This window comes from Sinohyriopsis cumingii, chromosome 6 (genome assembly GCF_028554795.1).
Source record: "Sinohyriopsis cumingii isolate HCF-2022 chromosome 6, ASM2855479v2, whole genome shotgun sequence".
NCBI lineage: Eukaryota > Metazoa > Mollusca > Bivalvia > Unionida > Unionidae > Sinohyriopsis > Sinohyriopsis cumingii.
This window is the reverse complement of record NC_142966.1, coordinates 156,299,933-156,319,781: the sequence shown is the minus strand read 5'-3', so window position 1 is coordinate 156,319,781 and position 19,849 is coordinate 156,299,933. Positions and strand designations below refer to the sequence as shown.

At 38.4% G+C, this 19,849-nt stretch overlaps 1 protein-coding gene across 1 annotated transcript in view; it reads right to left on the bottom strand.

Annotated features, from left to right (window-relative positions):
- The window catches only part of LOC149798340 (uncharacterized), a 29,413-nt gene extending 10,997 nt beyond the window's left edge, over positions 1 to 18,416 (bottom strand). Inside the window, exon 1 of the mRNA XM_089963482.1 lies at positions 18,014 to 18,416. Coding sequence (XP_089819608.1) covers positions 18,014 to 18,239 — 226 coding nt within the window. The 5' untranslated portion in view covers positions 18,240 to 18,416. The remainder of the gene's footprint in view (positions 1 to 18,013) is intronic.
- Between the last annotated feature and the right edge of the window lie 1,433 nt (positions 18,417 to 19,849).

The following is a 19,849-nucleotide window of genomic DNA, read 5'->3' as shown; positions in this document are numbered from 1 at the left end:
TACCAATACATTATCCACTTGTGTTTTGTTACATCTTGTCTGATTCCGTTCTTAGTGTTAGATCTTGTTTGTTGATTAAGTCCTTACTGTTTTATCTTGACTACCCGATTAAGTTTTCTAAAAAGTAGTTTGTATAAATGTTGAGAAATTATGTTATAATTAAGAAATGTGGGTTATAATTCATTAATTTTTGCAAATATTTTGTAGAAATTATGTTATAAGAAAAGAAGTTTTGGAAGAATTTAGGGAAATTATGTTATGATTAAGACATTTAGGTAATAATTTATCCATTTTTACAAAACATTTAGTGGAATGTATGTTATGAGTAAGACTTTTTGCAAATATCTGAGAATTTGTCTGTAAAGATCTAACCAAAATATGTAGTGATTAAGAAATATGGTGATAAATAATAAATTCGAGTTCATATAAACATATCTATACTAATTAATTTTGTAAAATGAACATGCTAAATGTTTGTTATATTTGTCTCCTATATTCAAAGTGTATGTTAATGTTGTCATGCAGGGATTTTACTGATCGTAAATATAATTCAAATTGTTGTAAAATAAAATGCTTGAACATTTTACCACTGTCTGTACATTTCTAATGGTTGAAAAGTTTAAACTTCAGTTGTTATTACAAAATTTACAGACGAAAATTTTCTTCATAGACATGAACTTTTAAAATGAATGAATGATACTAATTTGGGTCAAGAAAAGCGGCGCTTTCATTGTTACGTAATAGCGAGACATTTAATTCGGTTTAAACTGGATCATATTTCAAGGGTTAATCTATTCGACAAAACTGGTGAGTTGGTACCCAACGTGTACATGACCTGAATGACTTGTTGTTTAAGAAACAAAACGAAAAACTATATTTCCTCACATACTTAATATCTAATACCTAACATGCTCAAAACGTGTTTTCGTTCTACACTAACAAATTTTCAAAATGAAAGCATGCTTAATATGCATGTGCTATGCTCTCCGCGCTATTTTCCCCCATACCAAATGGACGTCCCCTCAAAATGTTATATGCTTGTAATACAACATCAGATTTATGTTTGGAGTCTTCTTTCCAACAACCAATGATCATATACAAGTACAGGAGAGGTCCACCTATCCACTTTAGGTCCTGTAGCAAAATCAATTCTTGCAAATATTCGAGTACATGCATCTATAAATCGTTTGCCAGATGTTCTATAGGTTCGTATTGTTTCTTGAACTCCATATATTAGACTGAAAATAATACAAAGTTGAAATAATCGTATGATTACAAACTGGGTCACAAGTATTTCAGTTATTACATCTAGGGAAAGCTTCATTTTGAAACAATGATTGATTAATTGTGAAAATGCAACATTTATTTTCCAATAGTGTTTTCAAAATAATTTAACATGTTTAATCATTTTCATAAGCTTTTCTTAAAACATAACACTTTCATAAGATTATTGAAATTGACAACTCAAGACTGTGCAGAGTGCATGTCGATGAGCCACCCAGTCCGATTAAAATCGAGATTTCGGACATAATTTGATGTAAGTGAATCGCGATTTTGAAAATTACAATACAATACAATATCATACTATGTAATACAGTACAATATAATACATTAGTACAATACAAATACAATACGATATAATACAATACCATACCATATAAAACAGTACGATAGAATAAAATAATGGTACAGTACAATATTTTGAAATGTCTTTGATGTGCGACATGTCGGATATACATCGGGTCTCTGTGTTTATAATGACTATCCTGTGCATTTTACTGTTTAAGTTATAGTTTCTTATATTTAGAGCAAGTCACTCACCTACACGCACGCTCCACCCACCCCCGACCGAAAGAAACCAGGGAAAAAAATAAATATTGCTAAAAATCATAACCCAAGGTTTGAGATCTCGAGCTTGAATCGCGAAAGAGTAGTTATGCGATATTATAAACGCACGTACGGGCGATGGGCATAATCACATAAATACCCGCAGGGATAACAAAACGTGAAAACATGTGGGGAAAGTATCATTTCTTAGGTTCAACATGTTTTACTTTAGTTCAATAGCAAACATTATGTTGCCAGAGCTGAACGACCTTACAAATACATAACTGAGAACGCAAAATGGTAAAATACATCCAAGAAAAAGGAAATTATAGTTCGACACCTCTTATATAGAGTATTCGTACGTATACTTTCTAATATTAATAACAGTATCATCAAGAAACATCTCAGGCTAAAACTATTGATTATACTCGAGCAGCAGGGAAGTTGAACAGACCTCGGTGCTCAGACCAAATAAACCTTCCTACGAAAACTTTTCTCGTAGAAACCTCAGAAATCAAAAACAAAGCCTTCTACGAGGGTCAATTTTCGTATCATTCAGACCCAATACATCACCCGGGTATACCAGTGTGTCATAAAAAACATATCGCCAAGGCAGAAAAATAAATTTTCTCTCAAAAAAGATTTGCGTCTAGGTCAACCTGGGTGAGATTCTTGCGGAGATGCGATATTTTTTTGTTCTATTTTTTTGTTGCATCCGTCGCTGCCTTCTCATGAATAAATTTGATCAAGACCGATACGATACCGACCACGTGGATCATGTAAATTTATCGTGATGAAACCATGCGGAGTTGTCTGAGCGCGGCTGAACAAATTTTTAAATTTATTTATATCCATGTCACCGTTGCACCAAGTTTGATGGATATTTCTCAGCGTGTGTGTGTCCACGCCGTTGAATACCGATAAAATATTACAATTATCTCTTATCACCTTCGGAATCTGCGTGTATCTCTGTGTCACGTAAATGACATCGGTATTCTTGTGTCTGCCACGCGAGAATATTCTAGCCGGGTTAGTTTGTTTATCTAGCATAACATCGTCGTAAACAACAAGATTATTGGTATCACCGTCTAAACTTTCCACGGAAGGAGCTTCATTGATATCTGTGATGAATTCTATCGTGCCTTCATCGGTATTGTCACTGAAATCTTTTAGAACCTGATAACAACGCTGATCGTCCACGGATGGTGCAATCAAATACAATCTATCCCATTTTAGCCATCTCATGATCAGATTTAGTAACAACTGCGTTTTACCCGATCCTGATGGGCCGATGATTATCATTCTGATCGAATTTGGTAATGCCGCGTGATGTTTCACTTGCTCGCGTCGTTTCGTGGCCGAAAAATCAATTACATTCATGTTAATAAAATATATGGATCTATATTGTGTTAAGTGTCGCACGCACACAGCTACGATAAATCCGACCGAAATCATCACACGCAATAACAGGAACGCAATCACGGGAGAATGCGAAGTTTGCAAGATAAGCAAATTCAGATTTATCAAAAAAAAAAAAAAAACTAGAACCGGAGGAGACATCGCAGCCTCCTTAAAAAATTTACCTGGGTTACCCTGGGCAAAATATCCCGGAGAAAAGCATCTACCTGGATACAATTACTGCGGACCTGGAACGAGACTCGATATCAGACTCGATAAAAATAAACGACCTAAGCAAGGTGAAAATCCAATAAACGCCATCGATGAAGCTTGCTACGACCACGATCTCGCATATTACAGTGGAGATCTACAGCAAAGGCATCTTGCTGATATAAAGCTAATTCACGCGTTAAACGCAATTCCCAACAAGACCCTCAAAGAACAATTGGCATCATGGTTGATCAAAGGCGCGATGAAAAGTAAATTAATATTCGGTGCTGGTAAATAATATGGAAGAGATATATTATTCTCCACGAGGATTCTGGCGAGGAAAATCAGCAATCGCCAAACTTGCCAAAGCCGCATCGATAAAAAAATCCGTGGCTGAATTGTGGTTGTCAAAACAGGCAATCTGGCAAATATACCTTCCCCCGCCTAAAAAAATACCATACGCGAGTTTCACAGTCAGTGTCCCCAATGAGGTTCATCAAGCGGATTTGATGTTTCTTCCTCACGATACCGTCAACGGCGTCACCTACAAATACGTTCTAACCATCGTTGATATCGCTAGCAGGTACAAAGAAACAGCGCCATTATCGAATAAAACATCGACGGAAATCGCTAACGCATTTAGCGAAATTTATTCACGAGCTCTATTAACATGGCCGAAACTTCTCCAGATTGATCCAGGTCGAGAATTCCTTGGTGCGGTTACTTCGTTGATGAAAAAAAATAACGTTAAAATCCGACGCGGTCTTGTAGGTGTTCATCGCAATCAAGCTATCGTCGAAAGATTCAACAAAACGCTTGCAGAACGATTATTCGGATATCAATACGCACGTGAATTCATTCAGGATAAGCGATCCCATGATTGGGTATTAAGATTGCCTCAGGTAATCAACGCGCTAAATAACGAGCCAACTCGAGCAATATCAATGAAACACGCAATTGCTATCACAAAATCGAATATACCTCCAAAGCGAGATTCCACAATTCAGCCTGTGCTAGGTAATATCACCGTTAGGTATTTGTACAAAGAAGGTGAAGCTGAAGGAGGAAGAAAAAGAGCAACCGATCCAATCTGGAGCGTCACAACGCACAAAATATCCGCCGTAACAAGATCGTCAGGAAGACCGGCAATTTATATACTAGATTCGTTAGCGCCACAACGCGGATTCACCAAAGAAGAATTACAGGTAATTCCCGAAGATACTCAACTACCGCCAGCGTCACTAAGATAATTTACTCGAATTCGTCCTAGTTGAGATAATTTTCTAACTCTCGACACGGCCAAGTAAACTAAGTTTGACCAAGAAATTCTATCATCGACGATCCAAACTTTACCATCGACGGTTAATCCCTGCGATGAATGTATCGTTGTTGCGTAACCTAATTTCCACGGTGATCTTTCTGCATTTAGCGCGTCACTGACAAGATTAATATCAACAAAGATAATATCATTCAAGACCAAGTTTTTTTCCTCTCCATTTGGCAAAGTAACGTTGATATTTTGTCGCCGAGTATCAGCGGGTCTATAGCACAGTGGTACCTGCAATGTTGGAAATTTCTCACAATGCAACTTGAATAACTTTTCCTGAATAATATCGCGAATAATTTTCCTACTAGCGACGATCAAATGATCAGGACGCCACAAATTTAGAAAATCGCTCATCGGAGTCTCATCGATTATTTTTCTCATGACGTCACATTGAATCTTATTCGGTTGTAATCGAATTAATTTTTTAAACTCGGTCAACAAATTATCTGTCGATCTATAATCGGCGTCGATTTCCTCGTAATAATCAACGAAGTTTCTAAGCCACTCATGAGGCGATTCACCGTCAATCGGATTAGGTTGGCCATGATCGCCGCACATTATCACGGCGGTATTTTTCTCTCCCAGCCAAGCCAAGAACGATTTTAGTATATCTAAATTTACCGTGCAAATCTCATCGAAAATTATAATTTTGTTGATATATTTATCGCCCATGCGTACCGAATCCCATGATCAACCGCTGTATTTGAAACAACTGTGATATGTGCAAGAATTAACGCCACGCTGCCTTATTTCTCGCGCTAATCTGTGTGTCGGCGTTAATACGATCATGTCAGAATTTACAAATAAATTTATTGCTCGCGTTGTTTTACCGCTACCTCCAGGTCCATTCAGGTAAACGAATTTACAGCGTGAAATTGGATCGAACGCAGATGCGGCTGTCGAAGATTCCAAAATCGAAGATTTTTCAAATCTACCTCGGTGAAATTTATCGCAATCCTCAACGTCAGCGTCTTCACAATAACCCAGAATATCTTCGTTTTTTATTCTCCAAGTTCCCCATGAGCTACCGTCGGTAATTAAATTTTCCAACCTATCCTGGTATTTTTTATCGATATAGAACGAATCCGTCGCAACTCTTACTGCGATATCAGAAAATTTGTTTATCATCGAGAGTAAATTTATACTCACATAGGCGAGCATCGACGATCGCAGATGCGTATATTGCGCCGATTCTCCATCAAGATAGCTGATCACGGTACCTAATTTTATTCCGTCAACGATAATGTTCTCCCTGTTACAAAATATTCCTCGTGACGCTGTATCGGCGATTATAAAATCCATCTCAGCGTCATTGATGAATAATCTAGCGTGCCTGTGTTTATGATCAACGGATCCACCCTGAGTAAATTTACCGATTATTTTTCTTCCGATATCTTTCGCGTTATCACAATCCGTGGGCAGCCACACATCAATTTGTTTCTTATACGAGATAATCGCCTCACTTACCGTCAACGACACTAACATCGACGAATCCAGCATATATCTCAACAACACCGTAGGAACCCAACGACGCTGAGAGAAATGCCTACCGAACCAAATATAACAAATTTTATGTAAATTTTCAGCAAATTCGAACGACGTAACGCAAGCGAATCCGGTCATAACAAAATCGGGTAACGGTCCGTTAATTGCCACTCTTGTCATCTCGTTGGTAGGATGACCGAATTTAGCAAAATACCCGGCACAATCGCCATATCCAAGAAAACTTCCAGGATAACACGCGCTCATGTCAACGGAAATCATATCCTCGTACTCGTACCTGGTATTCCACAATCCACCGTGGCCGTATTCGATACAGCTATGTTGAATATCAGCGAGAAATTCGTTTTTTGTCGGTTTCCACGAATTTCGTTCTCTAGCGGCGTGAGCGGCAACGGACGAAATTGTAAAGCAATTTGTCAACAACCGATCTGGATTTGACGAATATCTCACCGCGAGTTTTCTCATCGATTCGTGTAATATTTCATTTCTGTAAATATCACCACAAGGCAGAATAAATTGATCATACCTTTCTTCACTCGAAAACAACCAGATAGATATCGGATCCGATGCGCTTAATTTTCTAATAAATCTGAACATGGCATCGGAATTATTATTCTCCGTGGAAAATTCCGCAGATTTATTATCTGTGGGATAAAATTTAACTACACGATCTCGCGGAAATATCATCACCGAATGCGACCACGCGTGAGAATTATGGTCGATAATCTCAACTGGTGCTCCTCGGGATCTATACGGCGACGAGTATAATATTTCTCCCGATAACGTTTTTACCGTAATAGGAAATTTTAATTTTTTACTCAACACAGCCACGTCATCTACCGATGCACCATCAGCGACGGTCTTCGCCCACGCATTAATTTTATCCAGCCTCTACTGGGTCAAACCAGATCCGCGTCGAGCGTTTTTCATGTGCTCGATTACGCGCTCAGCCACGCAGTTTATCACCGATGATTTTTTCATCACAGGCAAACTTTTTATATCCGGATTGTTATTTAGCCGATAAATTCCATAAACAACTGCGCTGGCCGGATACGCCTTAGCATAATAAGGACCATCTATTCCTAATAACAATCCTGGTCGTGAATTTTTATCAAGAATAACGTTTTTCTTACTGCCACGCACAGGATCTCGTTTATCGCGAATAATCCAAGTATCGTCAGGCATTTGTGCGATAAATTTTATTCCAAAAATAAATCTCTCTTCGGGATGTTCGGTTTTTATATGCTCGATTATTTTCTTAGCTCGTTCCAAATTCATCGTAGCATCGATGGAATTTGTTTTCCAGGTCGACCAGGTATGAACCGCTCCATCATCGAATAATTCCTTCTTAGCTCGATCAACTTCAGGAATTATATATTCTGCTTCGTCAAGATCAAATGCATCCATGAATATATTTTAGACAAATATCTAAATAATATGAACAATTGCAAATGGCTATTAATCGGCTCAGTAAATTTCTGTGATAAATCCTGCAGAAAAGATTACTGCGGCGCTCACATATATGCGGTTCGAAATGGCAGTAAAGGACCACAGCGATGCTTGGTTTGCCAAGTTGGCACGCGAGGGAAAACTCGATTGTGTCTGAAATGTGGAGGAAAAAATTATCGGGAGTAAAGGCGATATTACGAAAAAAATCTTCCTCGGTTATAACCTGCGAAGAAGATTATATTAATCGATTTCAAGCAAATAACGATTTAAACAAATAGAATATTGTATATGAATCCAGAGATTCTTAAATCAACAATGATTTCTGAGTTTAAAACTCATCCAACGATTAGCGGATACGAGGCATCATCGGACGGTATCGTTAGAAATATCAGAACGAAGAATCAAGTTGGTAATGTTTGTAATTCGGGTTATCTTATTTTTACTATCAGCAAAAAAGGAGAGGAAAGAACAAAAAATTATCTTCTTCATAGATTTATATTTGAATGTTTCTACGGACCCATCAAGGACGGTCTTGTTGTTGACCACATCGACGGAGATAAAATTAATAACAAATTATCCAATCTCTGGGCGGTAACCCAGAGCGAAAATTCTAAATTTGGTAATACCGGTAAATATCCGAAATATGCCAGGGCGGTTAAATCGGTAAACAAAGAGACAAATGAGGAAATTGTATTTACATCGATGTATGCAGCTGCAAAATATTTTGGTATTCATCCAAATTCCGTGCGACTTGTAGCAGAAAAAATTCAAAATGCAACGTTCTCTTATCGATTTGGCGAGTGGATCGAATTTTATTATATTCCGACAATATCAGATTCGGAAAAGATAATATTCGAAAATTATAAATTTCAATAATTGAAGATAAAATTTATTATATGAACGAGGAAAACATAAACAACATCATCGAAGCCGTCGAGGATTTGAAAAATAAAAATATAAATTTATCTTCGGATTTGGACGCAGATAAAATCCGATCTGAGTTTGAAACGATCGTTCAGGGAAAACTCGAATACAGATACACGCTACCGTCCGAATATAAATTTATAAAGAAAATCCAAACTGCAATGTATCAATCACTTGCGTCTGTCAGCGATGAGCAAATTGAAGATCTTGTTAAATTATCGACGCTGGTAGAAAAGGTGAGATCGAGCTTATCTGACGAATATGAATCAAGAAAAATTACCAGCTCACGTGTTAGGCAGCTAAAAAAGCTGGTCGAGGAAAGCAAGAATTAAAAATCTTCGATTCTCACGATAATTTCTACCACAAAAAAAATTCTAAAATTAAAAAATTTACCAATTTTTAAAAATTTTACCGATTTTTATTTATTTTTTTGCCCATTTTTTTTACCGTGGACAGATCAAGATTTCACCAGCAAATTGATACTCAGCATTTCTCCGCGTGTATCAATCAAATTTCCATTCTGATCCGTCAATTTGAAATTTATCCTCGACAATAATCGATTATGGCATCGCAGATAAAATAAATTGACAGGCTCTTTTATTATCAAATACCCCGGAGAAACATCAGGCGAAAACGAATATAAGATGAACCCTTGTTGTGCTTGTTCCGACACAGACGCATCTGCGTTGTAACTGCCTTCGATAACATCCGCGTGAAGATTAACCGCGATAACGTCCGTTATATTAACAATACCCGGCGAGATATGCCGTCCCTGCCCGGTTGGACTATTATCGTGACCGAGAATTGACTCTGATTGTGATTTTTTAGTCCACGCGGCGTGTAATTGTGGAAATAACTCGTCGATGGTATCAACGACGGATTTTCTCATTTCATCAACGTCATAACCAGGAAATTTGAAATTTGGTAGTGTTTCCTCGGTTAATCCAAATATGGTCATAAATTTTTGTTTCTCGCCTGAATTTTTGATCAATTTGAAACTGCGAACAGGAAGATCATAATCGGTAACTGATATATCATCAATTACCGCCTGAATAAACATACCATGATAAGATTCAATATCATGCGCGAGTTGAAATAAAATTTCCATGTGTTTGATAATTTCGCTGCATGAACCTGATTCATTTAAAATACATTCCTGAAATAATTTTCGCAGTAAATTTAATTGTAATTTATGTTCCTGATTAAATTCGTCGATGGTTCTTCTTACTAAGATACCGTCTATGGGGGTTATTATCCTGTTAAATTTGGAAACATCGACAACGTGGATATCTTCGGGGATTTTAGGAAGAGGCAACCATTCTAGAATTTTTTCATTTTTAAAAGTGAAAGCAAAAAATACCAGGTTAACTTTGTAATCGTTTATAAGACCGATGGCATCGTAAATTAGGGATTTATGCTTGATAATTCCGTACCTTTTTTTATCGGTGATAAAATCGGATTTTTTTGGTTCCGGTGGCTCTGGAGGAGCTTCTTCGGACCAACCTGGAATAACAAAATCGGATTTTTTTTGGTTTTGCTGGAGGTGCGTTTTCAGGCCAACCTAACACGGACCTGATCGACGATTGGTAAATATCAACGATATACGGCGATTTTACCTCAATGATCGATGCAAGCGTTGGTTCGTGCGTGCATATTTTTATTCCTGGTTCAGCATCGCCGGTTATATTTGATATTCTGCGGGTAAGCTCGTTGTTAATTTGTTCAATTTCGTAGCTGCCTGTTGGTATGCCAACAACGATCCAATCTGGAGTTCCATCGGGACGGTTTTTATTGGCAAAAACAAGCGAGTTATTTGACAATAATCTACCGAATGATTTCGATCTAATATTAGGCCAGCTGTGATAAACGCGTAACTGTGACAGAGCAATTTCTCTGACGCTAATTGGGATTGGAAAATCGATGCTAAATTCGGGCTTAGTTGAGCTTGCCGATATCAGCGTTGTTACCGGCGGCGTTGTGTTTGTCACGATCTGAGCTAGTTCCGACATTATTAATATTCATCTGTTCAATCTCGGAGTAAATTTTTATCATCAGGGAGAATTCGAAATCGGATATAACTCCGTCGTTGAGACTCTCAGAAAGCAGCGATGATAATTTCGAATACGCTTCGGTAACTTGGGATAATTTACTCGTGTACAGGGACAATTTTTCATTCGTGCACGAGGATGTTTTTTTTGCGATAATATTAAGAACACCTGCGATTGTCGTTGTTGATGAGATTATTATCGTTGCCGCGATTGACGCGATTGTTGTTACCGCGGATAAGATTATCCCTGCGCCGGCGATGATTGCGCTTGCTGCGTACACGGCAACATCAATGGTAACTAATCTACGCTGATATTTTTTTATCTTCGCTTGACAGTCGTCGAGGAGCTTTTTTTAACGAATCCTGCCATGAACGCGCCTGATTATATCGATCATCCGACGCGGTCATTTATTAATTAACTCGTCCAATCAATTGAGTGTACCCGGGAAACATATTCGAAAATTACAAAATACCCGGTCGGTTCCGTTATGGATCTCTCTGGCGGTTCTAGCTCAAATGTTTCTTCGGTATTTTCATTCAGCAAAATATTTAAAAATCCGAGAAATTCATCGGATGTATGGCGCCATTTGTATACTTTGGTTGTTATTTTAAATCTTACCTTGGAAAAAACGTATACCCGATACGCACCAGTAATTGGCGCGGTAAAGCTAAATGTGTTATTTTCGGGTGTCCATGCACCTACCATCGTGCTCGTCACAAATGGTATATGACAAAGAATTTCTTTTGATAATACATCAGATGGTATCATGATATATCTTAATTTTCTGATTGTCACTATCGACATCGTTACGTCAATCTTGTCAATTTTTGTGACCCCGTCATCAAGTTTCGCGTTTAAATCTCGAATTTCTCCGTCGTATGACGATACATCGACCTTTTGACGCGCTAAAGTAACCGTTGTGGAAATTTCCTCGTTGATTTTAGTAATATCCTCGTTGATTTTTTTTACTCTCTCGCTGAGATCATCGTGCGATGTTTTATCGGTTTTTTGCATCGCTAGATCATGTGCGGCGGTAACATCGGTAGAAATTTTAGTAATATCCTCGCTGATTTTTTTTACTCTCTCGCTGAGATCATCATGTGATGTTTTATCGGTTTTTTGATTCACCAAGGTATTTATTTCGGTAATATCGGTAGAAATTTTAGTAATATCCTCATTGATTTTTTTTACTCTCTCGTTGAGATCATCATGCGATGTTTTATCGGTTTTTTGCATCGCTAGATCGTGTGCGGCGGTAACATCGGTGGAAATTTTAGTGACGGCATCGCTGATTATTTTTACTCTCTCGCTGAGGTCGTCGTGTGATGTTTTATCAGTTTTTTGCGCCGCTAGATTATGCGCGGCGGTAACACTTTCGCCGGATATTTTCATATCCTCCTCAAATTTCTTACCGAATTTAGTTAAAACATCGTCGAGTTTTTTAAGATCGTTGTTTAGTCTGTTAAATCTTCTTGCAACTCGCTCGTTGAGATCGTCGTGTGATGCCTTATCGGCCTTTAGGGGTAACTTTGCTGCAAACTCGATAATATCAGCAACGTTTTTTAACGCTGATTCTGATAGGCGAGTAAAATGATCAATGTGATCGTTATATTCGTCCCGCTTGATTATATCGGTTATTTTGACGTTGCTTGTTCGCAATTTTCCTTCTTTGTCCTGAAAAATGGCAACATCGTTAGGTTCTATTCCTACCAGCGATAAAAGATTGCCGACATCCTCCTTGGTTGCATATTTTGATAGATTAATATCAGTCGCTGCTGTCTTCCTGTACAGGAATCTTCCGTAAATGTCAACCATGGTATTTATTTACCGCGTATTCAAATACAATTTTGTGATATGGGCCGGATAATCTTGAAATCGCATCGAGAACGTTAATTGATTCAGGGCCGCATATCGGTGGATCCATTAGGGTCTGCGTTGGAAGTGTTGAATACCAAATTGGAATATTTAATTTTGACACGTAATTGATGAATTCGTTTGGTGGCGCTAAACCGTACGAGTCAAAATAAACAACTTCGCGAGGATTAATCGCGTAGGCAACCCAGTGTGTGCCAGGGCCGGTATTTGAATCGAGATTTATTATTCAGGCTCGGTGGAATTCGGTTTTTCTGGTAGTTGATCCCGCATAAATACACCTCTGAAGAATTTTATTTTTTTATTTTTTGCTTCGTTGGACAAATCTAAATTCGAATAGGGCGCGCTAATCTTAGACCGGATCCGTATGGGGGGCGTCTTAGATAAAGACCGTTTCCTTCTATTTTTTTCCTTATTTGTTCCTCCGGTGACATCTCCAAAATCTTTTTCATTCTTGCGCCGTGTGAAAGAGATCTCTTCACGAACTCGCGTATATTTAACGCTCCTCCCTTTTTTTACCGTATCGCCCTCCCGTTGCTTTTTGTAATATTTTGCTACCTGCGTATCCAGCCGCGCCTGATATCGCGCCCTTTGCGATTAACGGAGCAGCTGCGGCTAATAATCCAGGAATAGCGGCTAGCAGAGGGAAAAATCCACCTGTTTTGACCATATCTTTGATGGCCCCTGGACTAAGATTTACATGGACGCCGGAATTTGCTGATTTGGCTTTGATAAAGCGTCCATGTTGAGTCTTAGTTAGCGATATTTTGTTAGGTCCGCCCTGAATTTGATCATTTTTCAAAGTTAGTTTTACGCCGCATCGCTTCGTTGTCGCCGACTGGAGTTTTTTTTACCTGACCGGGGGTCAGAGTTACGCTGATGTGTTCGTATGGCATATTAATAATCGTTTTAATCTAAATTTGGAAATCTTCAACGTTACATTTTTTCGACAGGCGCGTCGATGACTCTCATTCTGCCGCTGATGCCTTCCAGGATCATCGTTCTATCGCTGAGAATTACCGCGATTGCTCTGGCTGGTCCACCTGTGTTAATTCTGGCTTTGAAATGGATATCAACAACGGATTGTTTTACTAAATCGAGATGTTCCAGGGAAAAATAGATAGGATAATGATTATTAAAATCCAGCTGTGATATTTGCAATCCGGTATCGATATTTTGATCGCGACCCATAAAACACAACAAGCGATGATATGCGCTTGCGGTAAAATTATTATCAAAATTGATCAATATTTCCTCGGATGGTTCTTGTTGCCCGTTTATTCTCAGCGATACATTTGTCGCACCGAATCTGTCGAATATCATGTGATTGTGCGTTTGATCGTACCTGTCTGCGCGCTGAAGAACCACAAAGATATGCCTAGGTGCAGAGACTCCTTGCTGTGATGCAATTCGCCAGGTAAATATCCCGTTGATATTAACGTCGATGGAATCGGTGGTCGTTGTTAGCCAGGACATGACAGATTTACCACCTTGGTTCATGAATGACAATAATTTTTCTTCCTCAAGTATTGATGGGACTATCGCTGGCATCCAAAGTGTAAATTTAGTTAGCAACACTTTACCTCGATCACCAGCTTCTCGCCAGATGGCTCTGTCATTACCTGTGTCATCTCGAACAAAGGAAATTGTGTGTTTCGCTCCGTAAATAACTTTCCTGAAATGTCTGCAAAATCCAAAAATGTGAGACAGTGGAATTGCGCAGGAGAATCTTCGCTCATTGCCAGTTAACATGGCTCTCCGCGTGGCAAATCCAAGGTTATAATGATCATTGGTGTTAATAATCATGTTTTCGACGTCAGCGGCAGCATTACCAGCGTGATTATTCGGTCTCCTGACGATATACTGGACATGATCAGCGTTATCAGAATTATCTTTGGCGAACATCATGCTAGGACCAGCTGATCTGGTAAAATCATCCGAGTATCTGGCTAGGCCTATAATCGTTGTTGCTATATCAACGTTACCTGTAATTGATTCAATTTCTCTTCCATCGATCATGTAAGTGGCTGTCTTAAATAACGCCATGATACCGTTATTGACAAATCCGACTTTAAAATCTTGCAAATAGGTGGTATTATCATGTTTCAAAAGTTCGCCAGCAAATTCGATATATGCCTCAGATGGAAGAAAATATCTTGTTGTATCGTGAACTTGAATTTCCACGCGATTAGGCGTATTTTGGCGTCACTGTGTCGTACGAGTAATATTGAAAGTCACGCACGGAGGTGTCCCTGCCTACAGGTTCGTCCCTGTCGAATACTTCATTTGACACTTGTGCGAACATTATTATTAAGAATTATCATCTAAAACGAAGACCATTACGATATAAAACTTGTATTTGTAGCTTCCCTTGCTAACTCATTTATTTTTTATTTGCACCGTCGTTTATAATTTTACTAACGCTGGTGGGCATTTCACTGGTGCTAGGTAGTTTGATAGGCTGTTTTTTTACGCATTAAATTTGATATTTTACTTTTGACAACATCGAAACCTTTGCTGGCCAAATTACCAACACCGGAGATAACAGTCTCACCAATCTTTCCTATTGCTTTTGACGCAATTTGCTTAGCCATAGGTCCGATTTTAGGGACTATTCTTGTAACGAGGCTTCCAACGATATCGCCAAATCCGTTGCCGTGAATGTATTTGTATACTGGCAATCGAGAGTTAATCACGCGGACCTGTTTAGGCCTGCGCTGATGTTTGTGAACGATCATGTTATCTAATTTGGTGTTGTTTTAATCGATGAGTTCGTCGACGAGCTCTTTGTAAACGTAGGAATTAATAATACCGCCACGGAATAATCGTTGGCAAATATCGGAGGCTTCGTTGATTATTTCGGGAGAGTTGTTTCCGGCTCGCTTTCCTCCGATTAATACCTCAAGGCGAGATATGTCGTTGATAACGCTGTCGGGGCAAATGGTATATCCGCTGCCTGTTTTAGATTCTTGTTCACCAGACCATGATATATATTCCTCATTTTCAACTTCTTTTATTTTTTCTAAAAATTTTTTATAATCAGGATCACCGGTATTAGCAATTCTTCTTTTTGAAGCGAAAAATACCGCAGGAATCCATCTTGATCTCATCAACTTTTCTTGAAATCTTGGTTTCAAATAATTTTCTCTTTCATCAAAACCAAATCTAGCGATATTAATTAATTTATCCTCGTCATTAAATAATTCGAGAGCATCATCGGTAAAATACAATTCTGGTCTAAAATCGGGTTTTTTATATACAACTTTTTTTTGGCGTGGCTTCAGATTTTGCAGCATCGGATTTAGCTTCTTTTATTTTTATTTTCATAGGAGAAAGTTCTGAAGGTTCATCGATAGATGGTGGTACAGATTTTTTTATTCGTGGCTGAATTATTTCCTTTGGTCTTGCTCCTAATTCCTGCGGTTGAATTCTTGCTTCTGATTCTTGCGGTTGAATTTCTTCTTCCAATTCCTGCGGTTGAATTTCTTCCTTCGGTTTTGATTTTTTCCGTGAAGATTTAGATTTTTTCGACATTTCCTTATTATACTTCATTTTCTCACGTGCAACTGCTAAAAAACGAACATAAACTTGATTTGTTTGTTTCACCTGTGATACTTCAAATCTAGCTCTGTATAGCATATTAAACCAAGTATCGCGAGTTTTAATTCTTTTTAATCCTTCTTGTGTTAAAAAAACTCTTCTGTCGCTGAAAGAATCTTCCGCAAACGCGGCAAATCCATCCATTCCATTAAAAAAATCAAGCGGCCTTTTTTATCACATTCCAACCTTCATTGGTAAAGTTTTTCTTTATTTCCTCGAGAAAAACTTTTTTGGTACCATTTTTTTTTAAACCTTGCGCCTGCGGTGGCGCTTGTACTATTTGTCTCATTTGATCCGGTAATATTCGCGTGTGTTCCTCAATGTCTCTCAACACAGGAAGAATTCCACGTTTTCTGATATCCGGATCTTCCACGTCTCCAAGTAAAACTTTTTCGGTTGCTTCCGTGACTGGCTTTAATAATTTCGACGATAATTCGGTAAATCCCTGCTCTGAGTCCTCGTGATCACGCACCTTTTTCTTAAACAATTCCTTCGTGGGAATAAATTTCCTTATTGCCGCTAATTGTTCTCGCGCTAATCTAGCAGAATGCGGTTCTCCAACACCGGTACCAGTATTCGAACCCATTTATTTTTAAATATATTATTTTAATGTGATGTAAAATGGAACAAGGCAGCGACGGATGCAACAAAAAAATAGAACAAAAAAATTTCGCATCTCCGCAAGAATCTCACCCAGGTTGACCTAGACGCAAATCTTTTTTGAGAGAAAATTTATTTTTCTGCCTTGGCGATATGTTTTTTATGACACACTGGTATACCCGGGTGATGTATTGGGTCTGAATGATACGAAAATTGACCCTCGTCAATGAAGAAGGTTTAGTACACGTACCTGTTAAGCAGCGCTATATACACGAAGCCACACTCATCTGTTGTTGTTATTATAGGGTTTAACGCCATTTTCAGCACAAGATAGGGTTAACATGGCGGCCAGTATTAATGATTGAGAATGAACCCGGGAAAACCCCTGAAAGAACCAACGACCCACGAGAAGCTACTGGCAAGCTTTCTCACATGCCCACATTGGCTGAGCCCCAGACAGAGGTGAGATGGCAGTGATCCGAAACGGTGAGCGCTTTTAACCAATCGATCACTCAGGGCCCCCAATCGTCTGTTGTTCTGAGCCAGCTGATCTACCTTGTTTAGCCTAGATGGGATTCTATGCCATATCAAACGAGTTCTTACCCCCGACTCGGATTAAAGCAGGTATGATATATTAAGATAGAAAAGTGAAAGTGATTCATTTCGTGAAAGGTACAAACATCATTCAAAGGCGATTGTCATGTTCTAATCACATGTAATATAGTAAACCAACGAGGGTCATCCAATGGATGCTGCGTGACCAGGATATTACTTAACACAGAGAACCTGACCCTGTTTCGTTGCTGTAACAAGAGTAGCAGATCCTGACTGCTGGTTGCCAAGTCCGGAATATACCGTTCCTAAATCAACGGTGTCTTTCATATTAATCACGTAAACGTACAATGTTTGTCTTAAGAATAGTGTTCTATGTTCAGACAATGGAGTTGTAAAACCAATATTGGATATAACCAACGTAACATTTCCTTTGTAAAGCGAGTTAAGTAAAATGACCAGTGCTAGTCAAACGCAACGTTTCGAAAGGAATTAGAATTAGGTAAATTTAAAAAAAATATATAATAATGGTACATTCGGGAGTCTTACCAGTGAACCTTGATAGTAAAATGTTTTCCTTCTGTTGTGGTGAGAGGTGCTAAACACGTGTAAAAATCAGTGAATATTACTTATAAAGGATATACAGGATATATACAACAATAGGTAATAAATTTAAAAAATATAAGCATTTATTGGTTATTACCATTGCTGTCCTTTGGATCACCTTTCCTTTTCAGCTCCTCAGCTTGTAGCAGAAGTACCTTAGCTTGTAGAATCAGTAAATCAAAGTCATTCTGCAAATAACTCCTCCTATCCTTCTCATGTCCAGTACGATCAGCTTCGAGATTGCTTCGACCCACATCTTCCAAGATGGCTGTCCCTACACAGGCAGGAGAAACAAGTAAAATCAGAAGTCTGGCTGAAAGCATATTATCTCTTGCCTTTACCGTACAGTAACGTCAAGGATAAAGACTCAACGAGGGTGCCTTGTACTTTGTCTATGCGGCAGACAGGATATCAGTGTGATTTAGAATATTTCATTTAAGAGCCAATTTTATTGCTTTTTTTTGCAGACTTAAAATGATTTCGGTTGCTGAATGCTCTCACATTATGTATATAAGGAAGATATCATCCATTTTAGTTAAACAATTCACAAATCAACTACCAGAACATTATCGCGATGTCGAAATAATTTCCTTATTCATTTTTCTTCTCTGTTTGTATGTTATTGTCTAGATCGCAAGTAAAGATACACGGCAGAACAATCGGAAAAAAGTGTTTTAACTTATAAGTGCCTTTCTAATAATAAACATTAATAATTAATTACCGAACGTGATTGCAAAAGGTCTGGAAAAAATTAGACAGGTGACCCACATACATATAATGAAATGAGTTGTAGGAAAGAAGGATAAGAGCGGAGGGATTGTGTTTGGTGTGGTCTGGTATTGAGTGGCTACGGCAGTAATGTTAAGGAATTCAATCTTTCTAATAGCACATTAATAGATTGTTTGATACTATAATAACTCTGTTTTCTTAGATTAGCTGAAATGTTCTCAATAAAATCCGGATTATACTTTTTGCCTGTTTGATTTTGTGAATCCAGTGTCAAACTTATGTTTCTTTGATTAATGATACGCCAGTAGCTATATTTCGTAACGTGTCTGAGTTAGGTTAATTCAATGCACGGAGTGAACATTATATAGGAAAATATCTAACGACGGCAGAAATGGATAAACTGGAGCGATCGTAGTGTCAGCTAGGGGAAGCGAACTGGAGCGATCGTAGGGTATACTGAAGTAATCATAGGGTTATCTGGAGTAATTGTAAGGTGAGCTAGAGATCGTGGGGCGAGCTGGAGTAATCGTAGGTGAACTGGAGTAATCGTAGGGTTAGATGAAGAGGGTGAGCAGGAGGATACGTCGAGATGGAGTAGTCGATAATTAGTTGTAATGGGGGGGGGGGGATGACAGATGGTTCTGTTAGAAAACTGTTTATTAAGGTCTTCAAAAAACGTCAGAAGATGGCCTTCGCTGAACCGCAGTAAATTTCACTGACTTTATTGTTTCATATAAGCGCATTCAGAAATTGTAAAGGAGTGAATCCATCCGGTGGTAAAACAAGAAAATGTAAGTATAACAAGAAACAAGGGCATCAACAAAACGTCAAAAATCAGATATTGGTACACTGGTCCACCAATTCTGCGCAAACTCTTTTGTTTGCATGTTTGTTTGCATGAATACGTGCCAAGATGACCCTGGAATAAACTTTCCAAAGCATCTAGGAAATACGATCATTCGCACGTAACGAATCTTTTTCCTTATCATGATTTGAATACAATACACCAAATCGTCCGTTGGTTTGATTTGCGGGCAACTCAATCCTAAAAATCTATATGTATAGTCTCTGCTACTCGATTTTTTTGTTACACTTTTGAAAGAGATTCAAGATTATACTTGTATCAGCAATTCTTTTGTCTGACCATTTGTGGAGTTTTCTAAAGAATTAAAAGTCCCGACAGTATGTGCAGAGCTTCTTAGTC